At 35.6% G+C, this 15,811-nt stretch overlaps 1 protein-coding gene across 1 annotated transcript in view; it reads right to left on the reverse strand.

Moving 5' to 3' along the window:
- Positions 1–15,126: 15,126 nt before the first annotated feature.
- RP1 (RP1 axonemal microtubule associated) overlaps positions 15,127–15,811 on the reverse strand; it is a 330,366-nt gene continuing 329,681 nt past the window's right edge. Inside the window, 1 exon segment of the mRNA XM_039868930.1 lies at positions 15,127–15,596. Within this exon segment, the coding sequence (XP_039724864.1) occupies positions 15,581–15,596 (16 nt within the window). The 3' untranslated portion in view covers positions 15,127–15,580.

The following is a 15,811-nucleotide window of genomic DNA, read 5'->3' on the forward strand; positions in this document are numbered from 1 at the left end:
CCATAGAAGATACAGAAACTGCCTGAATACAAAGTATACCAAACCTCTTCTTACCAACAGTCTCTCTCTTTCTGTTGGATTTCCGCAATTAAATATACAAAGAACACCTCTTCATGGCTTCCAAGGAATTCACTAGTAGCTTAAGAAAGAACATTTTGTTTGGTGCTGACTGATGAAAAGGGGGGAGATTATGGTTTCTTCCTTTTGAACCACAAACAACCTGTGTTCCCTTACAATCTTGATCTTCTGCAAAGTCTTCAACTGTCTTAAATTGTACAATCCATCTCTGCTTGACAGGTATAAATGTTGTTGAATGTCAGCATCAAGGGCTTCCAGGCATAATGATTTATCATCCTTCTAATTTAAGAGACTTACAAACTTGAAAATTTTTGAAGGTGAGACATAGCACATCACAAATTTAAATGGAGTCCAAGTTAACTTTTCAAGTTAAAAACATAATTTAGAAATTTTTAAGTATTCAAGTAGAAAGATTTTTAATTTCTAATTGTAGAAAATCATTCAAAACTTGATTTTTTTTACAAAGCATGCATAACTACAGTGCCAACAATGAGCTTGCTACTGTATATGAAACAAAAAAGTGTGGCTTCTATTAGACCTTAAAATCTAATGGTTATAATGTTTGCAAACATGAAGTTATATCACTGGTAAAATATTCTGGATAAAATTACTTCTACATTAAATAGCTTTGATTGGTTTTTGTGAAGGATATATTTTGAGAAGTAGCATAGACTAAACATTAAAGAGATGTAAGTTTGAATAAAATTTTCTAGTTTTACTCAAAGGCAGAGGAGAGGAGATAGATGCAACACAGATAAAGAAAACTGTGTAAGATAGATCGTTCCTCTCCTTTCCTCATATAAGTATATTTCAATCTTCAAGTTTAGTCACATTAACTTAAAAAGCTCTAATGCTTCCATATTTGGCACATGGTAAGTACTTGGTAAATATTTACAGAACCAACAGAAAAGAGAGGAGGAAGGAAGACACTCCATATATAGTGCATGCATTTAGAACTGTGTCTTGAGACCAACAGGATCCAGCAATACAGTTTACACCCATGTGTTCCAAATAAACTGAGAAGACAGACATCAGATGGGCATCAAAATATAAGCTTTATATACTCAGTAAGACTAATGTAAAACATGCCTTAGCTCTGTTGTCAGCATAAGATATAAACCTGGGACTCATCTATGGGCCCTTTGTCTACAGTACAGACCTGCTTGAGCCAGCTGCATAGGTAATCAACCTCATTGTGGAACCATGAGAGCAGGTATTGACAAAGGTGAGGCCAGAGCTATTTCTAGAAGGTAGGCTCTAGGCTAAGTCTTTTACTGCCTACATGGAAGGCAGTAAAAGAATTTAACCAATGTGTAGGCCAAAATAGGAAGCCAGACTTGACCAACAGGGAGAAGGGAATGTCATTCTATCACCCCAATTGGGTGCATCCACCCTACTCACATGGGAAAACTGAGTAAAGAATAAATTCAAAAGTGGCCTCATGGGCACGGAGACAAGGGCTGAGGTTGCTCCCACTACTGACTACATTACCAAGAAGCCCTTTCTCTCTTCTCTTGATTTAAAAAAAGAGGGTGGAGGGAAGGAAGAGTATTTCTCATTTTAAACTCACAAGAAATTTGGAGGTAGAGAGACAAGTACATCCTGTTCTTGATCAATTTTGGGAAAATGACTCTTATTTTAAATGACTCTTAACCTAATGGAATAAAAAATATAATATTCAAACAGACACATCACTAAAGAAGAGATATAGATAAAAAAAACACTTGAAAAGATTTTAATGTCATTAATCATCAGGGAAATGAAAATTAAAACCTGATTAGATAGCGCTATGCACACAATAATGACTAAAATTTAAAAACTGATAGTAAGTACCAAGTGTTGGTGAGAAGGTGGAGTAGTTGAACTCTTATATACAGCCAGTGGGATTGAAAAATGATAGAGCCACATTTGAAAACAGTTTGGCATTTTCTTATAAGTTATATATACACTTGTCATGTGACCAAGCAATTCCTCCCCGGGACATATACCCAAGAGAAATGGGAACTGATGCCACACAAAGACCTATGCATAGCTGTTCATAACAATTTTATTTACGTTTTCAGTCTCAAACTGAAAACAACTCAAATGTCTGTTAGATAGATAGGTAGATAGATAAACAAATTGTGATACATCTATATAATGGTATAACATTCAACAATAAAAACAAATAACTTTGATACATGCAACAATGTGAATGAATCTCAAAAGCATTATGCTAGGTAAAAGAAACAAATACAGAAGGCTTCATATAGTATGATTTCATTTGTAAGATATCACAAAATGGCAAAATTATGGAGACAGAAATAGATCAGTGTTTGTCAGGAGCTGGAAGCTGGGGAAAGGAATTGACTCTAAAGTTACACAGGAAATTTTTGGGGATGATAAGAATATTTTATATTTTAGTTGTGGTGGTGTTTACATGACTAAATACATTTGTCAAAATCCATCAAATTGTATACCCCAAAACAGTAAATTTAGAAGAGATAGTCTTTTCAGCAAATGTTACAAGAAATAAATCCAGATACAGACATTACACCTTACACAAAAATTGACTCAAAATGGAGCATAGACCCAAATTTGAATGCAAAACTATAGAACTCTTAGAAGACAATGTAGGAGAGAATCTAGATGACTTTTGGTTTGGTAATAACTTTTTAGATACAACACCAAAGTTATGATCCATGAAAGAATTGATAAGTTGGACTTTGTTAAAATTATAACTTTTTGCTCTGTGAAAGACAATGTCAAGAGAATAAGAAGAAAAGCTGGAAGAAAAAAATTGCAAAAAGACATATCTGATAATGGACTGTTATCCAAAATATACCAAAAAAAAATCTTAAAACACAATAATCAGAAAACAAGCAATCCAATTAAAAACTGACCTGACACTTCACCAAAGAAAATATACGGATGGCAAATAAACACATTAAAAGATGTTTCACACCATATGTCATCAGAGAAATGAATATTAAACAACAATGACATACCACTATGCATCTATCAGAATGAACAAAATTCAAGACACTTACACTAAATGCTGGTGAGAATGTGGAGCAATGAGAATTCTCATTCATTGCTGATGAGGATGCTAAATGGTACAGCCACTTTGGAAGGCAGTTTAGCAGTTTCTTATAAACCTCAACATATTCTTACCATATGAACCAGCAATTGTGCTTTTTTTGATATTTACCGAATATTTCAACTTAGGTCCATGCAAAACCTTGCACACAGATTTGTTTATAATTGCCCCAAATAGGAAGGAGCCAAGATTTCTTTCAGTAAATGAACGGATAAGCAAATTTTGGCACATCTAGACAATAGACTGGTATTCAGTGATAAAAAGAAATGAACTATCAAATTATGAAAAGACATGAAAGAATCTTAAATGCATATTAGTATGTGAAAGAAGCCAAACAGAAAAGGCTACATACTGTGTAATTCCGGACATTCTGGAAAAGACAAAATTACAGTAAAAAGATCAGTGGTTGCCAGGGGTTGGTTAGGGGATGAAAAGAATAAATCAGTGGAGCACAGAGGATTTTTAAGACAGTGAACTATTCTGTGTGATACCACAATGAAGAATACATGACATTATACATTTGTCCAAACTAATAGTATGTACAACACCAAGAGTGAACTCTAATGTAAAATATGGACTTTGGGTAATAATGATGTGTCAATGTGGGTTTGATTATAACAAAAGTACCACCCTGGTGGGGGATGGTAATAACGGAGGAGGCTGTGGGGAAAGATAGGGTAGGGGGTACATACTCTGTACTGCTCTAAACAATAAAGTCTATTTTTATAAAATATGAATTTTATGTAATTAATTTTATGTATGTAAGTTACACTTTAATACATCTGATTTTTTAAAAAAATGAATCTTGAGTGTCTGAGAGATAACATTGTTCAAACCAACCAAGTCACATTTTAAAATGAACTGGAATTTTTCAAGCTGACTGAAAAGAATGCCTCATCCTCATCAGATGAGACACTGCAGCCCGTTAGTCATGAGGACAGAAACGACACACAGTAAGTCAGAAAGTGAGTTTACAAAAACAAACAAGCAGACATTATCATTCTACATCTCAATTGATAAATAAAACACGAGCACTTATTTTGATAAATTCAGGGAAAATAGTCTGTATTTTACAAACAGTAATATGAGATGAAGTTAATAAGTTTTGAAAATTTTTCCTGTGTCATTTAGAAAATAAATTGTTTTTCTTAATTTTAATTGTCTTATTCTTGTTATAGATTTTGTTCATTAAATCACACTTTAGTTCCTTATTTATCATTCTCTCTGCAGATTTTCTATATCCTTCAAAACTCCCTGGTCTTTCTGTAATATGCAAAGCTGGCAATATTATGACTAGAGTCTGTGTGGTCTAATGAATCTGTCCCTAGTTGTCATGAAGTGCATGTTCTTGTGATTAGAATTCATTTGCAGTGCAAAGTATAGAAACATGCTTTGTGTGAAAGGGCAGTCTTTGAAAAGAAATTACTTCAGGAATGTGAATGAAGAAGGTGTTTCCCCACTTTATTCTTGGCATTCAATTAATTTAATGCATAGAGCAGTGAGTGGTTACACATTTCAGAAAACCTAGGGCAAAGCGGGTTAGATGGAGATCAGGAAATTAAAAAAGAATTAGGAATAATGTGTGTGTTAATAATTGAAAATAGAGTGTTTTCAGCTGTTTAAGATGTTTTCCGGGGAAAGAATGATGAGTTGGCAGGTGGTATGTAGGCTGTAGGCTGAATTGGTGACATGCCTGGCCCAAGACCTGGGGCAAGTTTGTGGCGGGACCAGGATGAGGTCCACTCAGGGAACTCTCAGTTCTTTATTGTATCACAGTGTCTCCTCTTATTTTTAAAATTTATTTTCTTAGAAGTATTTTAAATTAAAATAATGCACTGATTTTTAACTTGTTTTAGAAACTTTAAATTAGAGGTCAGCAAGATTTTTTTGTAAAAGGCCAGAAAGCAAATACTGTAGACTTCACAGGCCATATGTGATCTCTGTCACATAGTCTTCATTTGTTTTTCTTTGTTTTTCTTTAAAGTCAAAGAATGATTCTTAGCTTTTGGGCAATAGAAAACAGACTATGGACCATAGTTTAAATTTCACCAATCCTTGCTTTAAATCACTATTTTAATGGCATATAACAGAGCATCTCCCTGAGTGCATTCTGCAGAGATATTGTGTCTTTTAGGGTGAGTAACACCCCAGTGGTTGGGGGTTGTGGTTCTTTGATTGTGTGGTCAATCCAGTCACAGGACTTCCCTGTCTATACAAAGGAAACATGTTTTTAGAGCCCCTGAAATTGGTGATAACAGTAAAGTGAAGTGAGGGAAAGCAGCGTGATCCAAATAGAAAAGACCTGGACAATTGCCTCTGACCCTATTTAACTCCGTATGCTCACAGGCAGGCTTCTATCTGTAATGCTAGAGAGCCTGGATCAAGAGGAGAGACTGCCACACTCCCTAGCTGCCCCAAAATCCACCCCAAGTAAATGAAACAAACAAATCCACTCAATTTTTGTCACTTGAAGGAACAAAGGCCGCTGGTGTGAGGCTCACTGTGATCTTGCGTAAGACAATGAAGTGATTTGAGCCTATGGAAGAATGAAACTCAATGTACGCTAAAGAAGTCTAAAGAAAAATTAGTATATTTGGGTAATTTCACTTCAACAATTACAGCATTTATTATAATAGAGAAAAATATTGTATCAGAATAAAGGACCCCATGCACACATATGAACAGAGTGATATTAGCTACCTTTTTTTGAATGCTGCTCTATGGCAGTCATTGCTTCATACCATCACTGTGATAATTACCCACTTTGCAGATGAGGAAAGTGAGGAGGAAAGACAATTTGGCCCGCCATGTCACCCAAATGATAGGTAGTCAGGCTGGTGTTCAAGCCCTAACCTTGGCTCTTACTGCCCATGAAAGCCACATGACTAGACAGAGAGTAGGATTTTGAGTACTTAGATGCATACATTTTCATCTAAAAATGTTAACAATGTGATTAGTAACTTGGCCAGGATTTAATTCATTTGAATAATTCATAAGAGGAAAAAAAGAACCACTGAGATGTTTTGTGACCTCAAGAATACTTTTCCCTGTCATCTAATAGTAACTATAAAATGTTATCTTCAGAGTTGCCTTTAAAATGATTAGTCAAAATCAATCAAATTATGCTAAAATGAAGTGGAAATATAGGTGCTTTAACCCATCAGCATTTGAAAAACACTAAAATAATTCAAATTGTAAAAACAGTCTAAAATATTAAGGAAATTTAAAATCCTAAGAGAAGAACCCCAACTTTAAAAAGTACAGAGAAAGAGGTAATTTTTAAAGAGTAAAAGGTAATTTTCAAAAATATATTATTTTTACTTGTGGCAACACTTAATATTGTTACGTTGAGAATTTCGGTTACTTTTATGTAGTTTTTTTAGAAATGTCAGTTAAAGCTTGTACCACCTATGCTAACACGCTCTGGTGACAAAGATCACTATTGCTTGAAAAGATGACATTTAACATCCTGTGCTGAAGATGACAGAACAGTAGAGTGCAAGTTGAAATGGCTTAATTACTTTGCTTAAACATTTGTTTGAGATTTTTCTTTTAAAACTTGATGTGACAGTTCTTAATTTGCATCAGCTTTATAGAAAATATGTCTATGTTTCTTCAATCGTCTTATTTTATATAACATAACATATCCAAAGATTTACGGGGAAAACCTAATGTCCATATTTTAAATGCTTAAGGTCTATTCAGAGACACTGTAACTGTTGGATGGTTCACATAAAGGAATACTAATACAGAAAGTCAGATTTTGAAAGACAGGTGTAATTTGAAAATTCAAAGTTTAAGTATGAAAGAGGGAATTCCATGTGCAGCCTGGAGGAACATACCCAGCATGAGAAAGGAAGGACACAATCTCACAAGGGCTGAATTCAGTTTGGCCGCAGGATGAAATGTGTAGGAAGTTAGTTCAAGATCACTGAGGAGGGTGATAGGACAAGACAGTGGAGTGCCTGGAATGAAAGATTAAGCTACTGGGTCTGGATCCCACGGAAAACAGCATACATCCAGGCAGTGGAGTGGCAAGATCCAGGTTGGAAGCAAACAACCTGGCTTGAATCACTGTTCTGACAGTCACCGTAGTTCCTATTTTCTTGGTAGCTTGGTATCCTTGCCTTTACTGTAGGTGTCAGTATATGTCTTCAGTTATATGCCAAATAAGATAATTTAGGCAAATCTTTTAGAACAGGACCTAAGTGTCGATAAGTGACTGAATCCACTCCAATTTACAAAGGACAAGTAACTATTTTCGTAATTTGTCATTTGAGTCTATGATTAGTACATGGTCCTTGCACCACACGTCAGAGCCCAAGAGGACAGAGCAGGTGTCATATGGTGATTGAGAATCCCTATAACCTTTGGAAGTCCAGGCCCAGGCCCAGGCCCAGGCCTGTTAGCCTCTGCATGCCTGAGCGTCACCTTTGTTGACATAAGAATATCCAAACCTATAGAACATTTTTATAAGAATTTACTTGAGCCAAATTTTGAGAACATGCCCAAAAGCAAAATCTCAATGAATTGAGAAAATGCTCCAGAGAACAGCAGTTTTGCAGTTCATTATATCCATTTAGAATCAAATGAGAAAATGTAAGGAAGGTTACATGAAAGTCATTGGTGGTAAATTAAGGAGGTGAGAGAAAGCAAAGTGAGGAAATCTCTAGGACTGGATAAAAAGCATGATGGAGAAACACATACTTCTTTTACATTGGTGGGTACAAGAGAGTTAATATTTAACATTTACAGCATATAGAGAGGGTACACTTCAACAAGATAGCAGTGAGGGGTCTTGTTGTCTCATGCTCTGGTGGTCTTGTGTTCTGATGTTCAGTTGTGTGTCCGAGGGGTCTAAAAAAAAATTACCCTGACATTTCCAAGGTATGTTATCCTAGAATCAGAAGAACAATGGGTAGAGCTCACTTAAGGTAAAGTTGACCTTTGCTAAGGAAGCAATAGGCCTGGGACATGACTACCTGCCATGGCCTGCCCAGTTAGGAATCTGTGATGAGACCATCCTGTGTGATCACTTTTAGTCACCGAGCTTGTCAGGCCTGCCATATGTTCCCTTGAGCTTGTCAGTCCTGCTATGTAGCCCCTTTGTCGTTCACACCTCCTATCAGACTGAGCATGTACATCATGGCACCAAGGTCTAAGCCCAAACCCCCTGCTACACTCTGAGCTCTCTGAGATAGGACCAGACCACAGTTGTATTTCTGGATCCAGCCTGGGGGAAAACTCCTGGGACATAATTTGCGGTGCTTATGGCATGAATGAATGAGTAGATAAATAAAGCCACACCAAAGGAATGTCGGCTGGCTGAATAGCTGAGGAGGTACTTGGCTGACACCTTCACTCAGGGCTGCAGTGTCTGAGCATTAGGGTGCTGTAATGTCACCATGGCTGTCCTGGGAAGACTTACGATGTTTCCAGGAACCTGTGAAAGCCCTGAGGCTGCAGAAGGGATGATACCCATAGGCGGTATGTTTCCTTATTGATAGCAATACTTTGGAAGGTCCAGACAACCTGGGAGAGGACGGTGCCACGGGTAAATCCGTATCACAACAGAGTTCCTGCCTGGCTGGATTTCCTTCTGCCCGGGGTGTGTGTGTGTGTGTGTGTGTGTGTGTGTGTGTGTGTGTGTGTGTGTGTGTGTGTGTGTGTGTGTGTGTGTGGAGCTGTCAGGAGTATCAGGAAAGGAATTCTAATTAACATTCAGTGAAGAACAACTCTGGAAGAAGCAGGTGACTTATGTCTGACACAGTATTGAAACTTTTTCTGTCGCTTTGTGCTACCAGGCTTCAAAGAATTTAGAGCAAAAGCTATTTTAGTCACTATGGTTAAAATGATAGAGCAACTCCCTTCATTAAATTAACTGTGACATGTTACATATACTCCTGCTTAAGCATTCCGCAACGCTGCCCTTTCTTGAACTTTGTAACATCAGGAAGACTTGTTCCTCTTGTTTGTTCTGGGTTCAGGAAATTTGGCAAAGGGTTTAAGGCCAAAAGTAACACAGTCTGACCAACATGGCCTCTTTAGCCTATCGCCACTTCCACACATAGTGAGAAAGATGTCAATCAGAAAACTCCCAGGCTGTACAATTTCCAAACCTCAAGAAACACAAATGTGAATGTGAGCACGCTGTCAAAGACAACATTTATAAAAAAAAAAAAAAAAAGGATAAGTGATGTGACAGGACAGCCTCACCAACAAGTAGCAGTCTAACTCCTCATTTAATTGTGGCCCAATGCCAGCCCAAGGACCAGTACTTTCCAGATGGCATACAAATCACTCTGGGAGCTTCTTGTACTCAAACAAGCAAACCAACAAAATAGCTCTGGACCCCGCTCCCGACAGTCTGGTGCATGAAGTCTACAGTGGGCTCAAGGTACGCATTTTAGACAACTTTTCCGGTTTGTTCTGATGAGCAGCAACGTTTGAGAATGATACCTTGATCAGAATCACTTAGGGAAAACCATCTTCCCCAGGTAGTCCTGCAAACTCTTTTTAAAATGTATTCAAAGGCAGAAGATGTGATTCAAAAAGGAATTTAAAATTCTCTTACCACCTGCATTTAGAAATTACAAAGAGAAACTAAAAGATAACTTCATGTATTAAAATAAAACCAAAAATACCATGAGATTAGAAACTAGAACTCCTAAATGTCAACAGGTGACTTTGGGCAAAGAATTTTATTTCTTAGTGTTTCCTTTTCTTTGCATTGGAATGGAAATAAAAACTTAGGGAATAAAAGCAAAGAGAAAGTGTTGTAAATGCAAATGAAACCTAAACCACAAACTCTGGTGCTAAATTGAGAGATGAATAAACAAGCAAACAATAGGCAGACTCTATATGTATGATGATAGAATTCTGACCTATAACCTCTGCAGCAACCAGTCCAGAAGCCAAACCACAACTTCAATAGCATTAGCCCCTAATGGCCAGGACTTAATCAACAACTGCTAGCTTCTCTAATTTTCGTCCCTTCTTGAAAATTAGGTTCAACCAGAAAAAAGCCAAATATACACCCCCTATCAATCCCATAGAATGCCAGATTCTAGTCAGCTTGCCTATCACTCACCAGGCCAACAGTCTCAGATCAAGGCACATCCGAAGCCTTCTCTTTTTTCTACTCTAAAGCATCCCCCTTCTCTCCCTGTCTTGAGTCTATGACAAAGGCAAGTGATGGTGGCTGACTCTCTTTGCTACAGAAAGCTCTTAATAAATAAATAGCCTTTGTTTTTCTCATTTGGATAGTCTTTGTTTATGTCCACATAATGATCAAAAGAGTAACACAAAATAACAAGCAAAAACCATTAACCTTATTATTTAAGGAATTCCATTCTAAAATAATGTCTATGTCTGCATGCCCATTAAAGAATAAAGTTAAAGGAAGGTGGGTGGGGGTGGGGGGGCGGGCGGCGTGTCAGCAGCTATGGTCTGTGACAGGAAGCTGGAATGCAGAAAAAATCTCAAGGAATATAACCTTTCAGTCATATTACTAAACTCAAAAAAGAAAAAGAATTTTTAAGTGTTAGTCAATCTACTGAAATTTTAAATGTATATGAAACATTCAAATGATTGTGTCATGCTTAAATTTGACCTCCCCTCAACAACTACCAATTTTATTACTAAACTTCAAGAAGATATGGAAGAAGACTAGACTTCTGGTGGTGAGCACACAATAGAGCATACAGATGTGGTATTACAAAAAGTCATATGCCTGATATTTATCTATGTTATTAACTAATGTTACTCCAATAAATTTAATTTAAAAAATAATAATTTTTTTTTAGAAAGCCAGTAATCTTAAATTCTGACGGAAAGATTAGCAGTAAAATAAATGAGGGTCACAAAAGTTATAACAATGGAGAGATGAGTGGTAAAATAATGAAGAGAAACAGAAAATTTACAAAAATGAACGCTTTATGAGCTCATAACCGAGTTTTCTTTTATCAATATGGTAATCAGTCTAATATCACTAATATGTGTATAATTTCAAGGACTCGTATTGCATTTTCATTGTTTGTGTTAGCAAAATGATCCAAGAAAGATATTAGATTAAGTTTTGTCAAGCAATTTTAAAGTTTCCAAGCATTTTGAGGAAATTCTTGAGTGTTCTCCATGCCCTCTGACCCACAACTTCTGAGACTGTCACTTCGCAATACATTTTTAACCTCTTAAGTCTTTCTGAAGAACCTGTCCCTTTCTCTTAACTGACAGTGACACTTGGCTAACAACAGACTTCTCAAATCTCTTTTCCGAGACTATCTTACTGGGCTAAAACAGAATCACAAAAACTTTAAAAAAGAAAGAAAACAAGATGAATTTTCTAAAAGATTTCCATTTTTCAGCCTTTCTATTAATCCCCATTATTTCTAAATATATTTAATTGCTAATAGAGAAAAATAATTTTTTTGTGCCTGCACTGACCAGGCATTGTGCTTCTAGATATAAAGATGAATAAGATTTAAATTCCTGCTCTCGAGAAATTTATTGTCAAGTGGAAGAAATAAAGTAATATGACATGAACATTTTTGAGCTATTAATTTTTAACTTTTTCTGTTTGTTCCTCCTCACTTTGCACCTTTCAAGTAGCAAGTCAGAGTATGTACATCTCTGCCCCAGAATTTTAGTAGGTAGGAAGACTGAATTTCCCCAAGAATATAACCCTTAAGTATGTTGTTAGTTAAGATTCTCCTTATGTAGTTTCATTCATTGATTTAACTATTCATTCATTCTTAATTTTTTAAGAAGATGATAAATTTAGTGATTCAAAACAAATAATCAAATGACATGAAAAAACTCATTCCTACCCTCATCCTCAACCCTTCCGATTCCCATCTCTGCCCTACTACAGGTAACCTTTAAAAATTTTTAATCTGATTTCTTATATGTCCAGAAAAGGCAAAATCAAAGATACAGAGGGTAGATTAGAGGTTTCCAGGAGCTGAGGGGATGGAAGAATGGGGAGATATTATTTAATAGGCACAGAGTTTTTGTTTGGGAAGTTCTGGAATTGGACAATGGTGATGGTTACATAACATCATGAATATATTTAATGACCTGAATTGTACAGCTGAAAATGGTTAGCATAGTAAATTTTACCACAAAAACACATATGAATGGTATAAAGAATAATTATAAAATCAACACCCACGTAAACATTATAAAAAGGCCAATAACAGAATGCTGCCTCTTACCTGGAAGCTCCTTTCAAACTGATATGCCACTCTCGAAGTTTACCTTCTCCTAATGTTTTTGGTAATCATTTTCAGACTTACAAAACAGCTCAATTTATGTATAATTAAATATAATTCTTTAAATATAAATATAATTAAACATTACATATGAAATGTTTTGATTGTCTTTAAAATTATATAAATTGCATTACATGTATATATTTGTTCTTCTTTGCCTAATATTATGTTTTTTTTGAAATTGATCCATGTTATTGATGTAACTGTAGTTCATTCAGTTTTATTGCTGTTTTATGGCCTAATGCATGCGCAATATTTATGATGTTCTGTGTATATCTGAAAAGAGTGTACATTTAACATCTGTTGGATGCAGTGTTTTATATTTATCTATTATATCCTTTGTTAATCATCTCATTTAAATCTTCTATATCCTTAACATTTTTCCCAACTTATTCTCTCAATTACCAAGGGAAGTATGTGTTAAAATCTCTCAATATTATTTTATAACTATCTATTTTTACTTGTGCTTATGTTTATTTTTACTTCATATAATTTGAGCCTGTATTATTAGTGACATATTAATTTAAAATTGTAATATCATTCTGGTTGATTAAACCTTTTAATCTCACTTATACTAGTTTGAATATTTTATTCTGTTATTTTTTCTTTCAGTGGTTACACTAGCAATTCAAAAACACATACTTAATTTAATATTTTTATCTTCCTTCTAAATAATACAAGAGTTTTAAAATACAGTGCTCCACTTTTCCTTTCCCAACTCATAGACTAACATGTTATTTGTTGCTTCCTATTTTAATTCTGTCTCCTTTTATTTTTAGCCTAATATTATTATATGTATGCAGTCAATGTTATTTTAGGTTTGCCTACAAATTAGCCACTTCCTATGATGGTCATTCTTCCATGTATCTCAGTTCTTCCATGTGGAATCATTTTCTTCTGCGGAAGTACCTGCTTTAAAATTTCTTTTAGTGAAGAACTGGTGATAGACTCTCAGAATCTCTCTCTCTCCCTTTCTCTCTCTCTCCCTCTTTCCTTCATGCCTCATCCTCTGTGTGTTTTGTGTTTGAAATGTCTTCATTTTAGCCTTATTCTGAAAATATATTTTCCCTGGCTTGAATTCTGGATTATCATTACAATTTTTCAACATTCTGAAGCTATTATTCCATTCTCTGGTTTCTTGTGTGCCCTTGAGACACCATCTGTGAGTTTACATTCTGTTTCTTCGAGGGTAAGCTAACTTTTATCTCAGGCTGCTCATTAAGTATTCTCTGTATTTTTGGTATTAGGTAGTTTTTACTATGTTGGTTAAAAGACATGGCTTTCTTTTGAAGTATCATGTTTGAGATTTATTGGTCTCCTGGAAACTGAGGTATCTGTGAAATGGTGTCTTTCAACATTTCTGGAAACTTCTCGATCTTTATGTTTTTGAATTATCGCCTTTCTATCATTTTTTATATTCTCTCTGGAAATTTGATTAGAAATATTAGAACTTACCATTTTATTCTCAGAGTCTCTTAACCTCTCATTCATATATGTCATCTCTTTGACTTTCTCTGCCACATCCTAGAAAATTCCTTCTGATCTATACTTTAGTTAACAAATTCTCTTGCCAACTGAGGCAAATTTGCTGTTAAACCTACATATCTAGAGTTAAATTTTAAGACTGCATTTTTAAATTTCTACAAGTCCTACTTGATATAGCTAAGCTTGCAAATATTAATATTGACCTTATAATCACATTTTTATATACTTATAAACTTAAAAATCAATTTAATTGTTACTCTACAGTCTCTGTCACAGAAGCATGGAAACAGCCCAAGGAAGCAGATGTTACATTCATACTCTTTGTGGTAGAGAATCAAGATTAATTCTGAACTTGAGGGCCTTTGCCCAGTATACTGTACTCTACCACCTGAAAGAATTAAAATATACCTTCATTTAATAAACATCAGCATAAAAGAAGGCCTACTTTGCAGTATTTCTTTGCATCTTAAAGTAATTTAAAATGTAATTATTCATAAGTACTATCAGACCTGGTAACTATAGGAAAAACCTAACTCTGGTAGGCTTTCTGGAAAGCCTTTCTCTCTACTAAATAACAATTAGTTTAGCTCTCCAAGAAACTATATTACCTGCATTTTCTACTCAACCATTTTCTACACAAAGAAGTTGTATCATCCCTTGATATGACAAATTCATCACAAATATTTACTTTGGTCTGCTTGAGAGGTTTATATGAAAATACATTAGAACCTGAAGGCCATCCATATCATTTAACCATTAATACAATTTACTCATTGAAATAGAGGATTTATCCCATCAAATAAAAGTGCTCTTCATTCCCTCTTGACCTTAACATGAGATACAAGAAAACACAAGAAGACACCAGGATTGTGCTAGACAGTTGTGGTGATCCACGAAACGAGTCACATTCTGCATTTGGCCCTTGTTTTTAAACTTTTCTCCCATTCCTCAGCATTTCCAAAAAATACACATGAAAGGTTTCTAGATTATAAATTTATGTCATTCTCTCCACACACACAAAAAGAGAAATTTTTTACACCCAAACTTTACTTTTTTTTTTTTACTATCTGCCTTTTTTTGCACTATGTACTCTGTTAATTTTTTGCTTTTTCAAAAAAACCCAGAAATAAATATGGCTTTTGAGTCTTTTTTCAAGATAGTCCCATATCTGGACAATGTCTAAGAAAATGAGTTCTGTGATAACAAGATAAACAAGAATCGACATAAAATGGATCAAATCAGTATTTACTCCATCTCCCTCATCAGGAGGATTGCAAATAATGCCACTGGTTAGAATTGGGAAACATCCAGCTCCAACTTGTGTGATGGGAAAGGGACAGGATTATGTTCAGAAGTGAAATATATAGTTGTACCGAGTTTGTAAAAATGGAGGAATGGAGTAATTATTTGTGAGTACTTATTCCATACAAATATAAGCAGAATCAGGCATAATTTAGTATTCTAACCACTGAAAAGGTGTATCGTACTATAAGACAGGGATGATTCATACATTTAATAGACAGGGCACCCTCACTGTGAGTCAGGCAGCATGCCAAGAACTAAGTATACAAAGAGGAGCACGAAATGATCCCTCCTCCAAAGGGCTTGGGATTTAGCAGCAGGTGGCACTGTGCTGTGTTCAATCTTGCAGTAGTCACTCAGTTCCCCACTAGGACAGAAGCCCCCTGAAAGCAGAGACAATGACTGTGCTGTTTGCCAGCTTATCTCTCATGCCTGATTTTGTGTCTGGCACAGAGGAGATGGTTACTGAGCTTTTGCTTAGTAAGTAAGTATGTATATTCACTATCTGCTCTGTGCTGGGCACCGTGCAGTAAGCATCGTCACAGAAGAGAGGTTGTTCGCCAAGCTTTCCCGTAGCCCGCGTGACATATATTCATTA

Source organism: Pteropus medius, unplaced genomic scaffold (genome assembly GCF_902729225.1).
Source record: "Pteropus medius unplaced genomic scaffold, Ma_sr-lr_union100, whole genome shotgun sequence".
NCBI lineage: Eukaryota > Metazoa > Chordata > Mammalia > Chiroptera > Pteropodidae > Pteropus > Pteropus medius.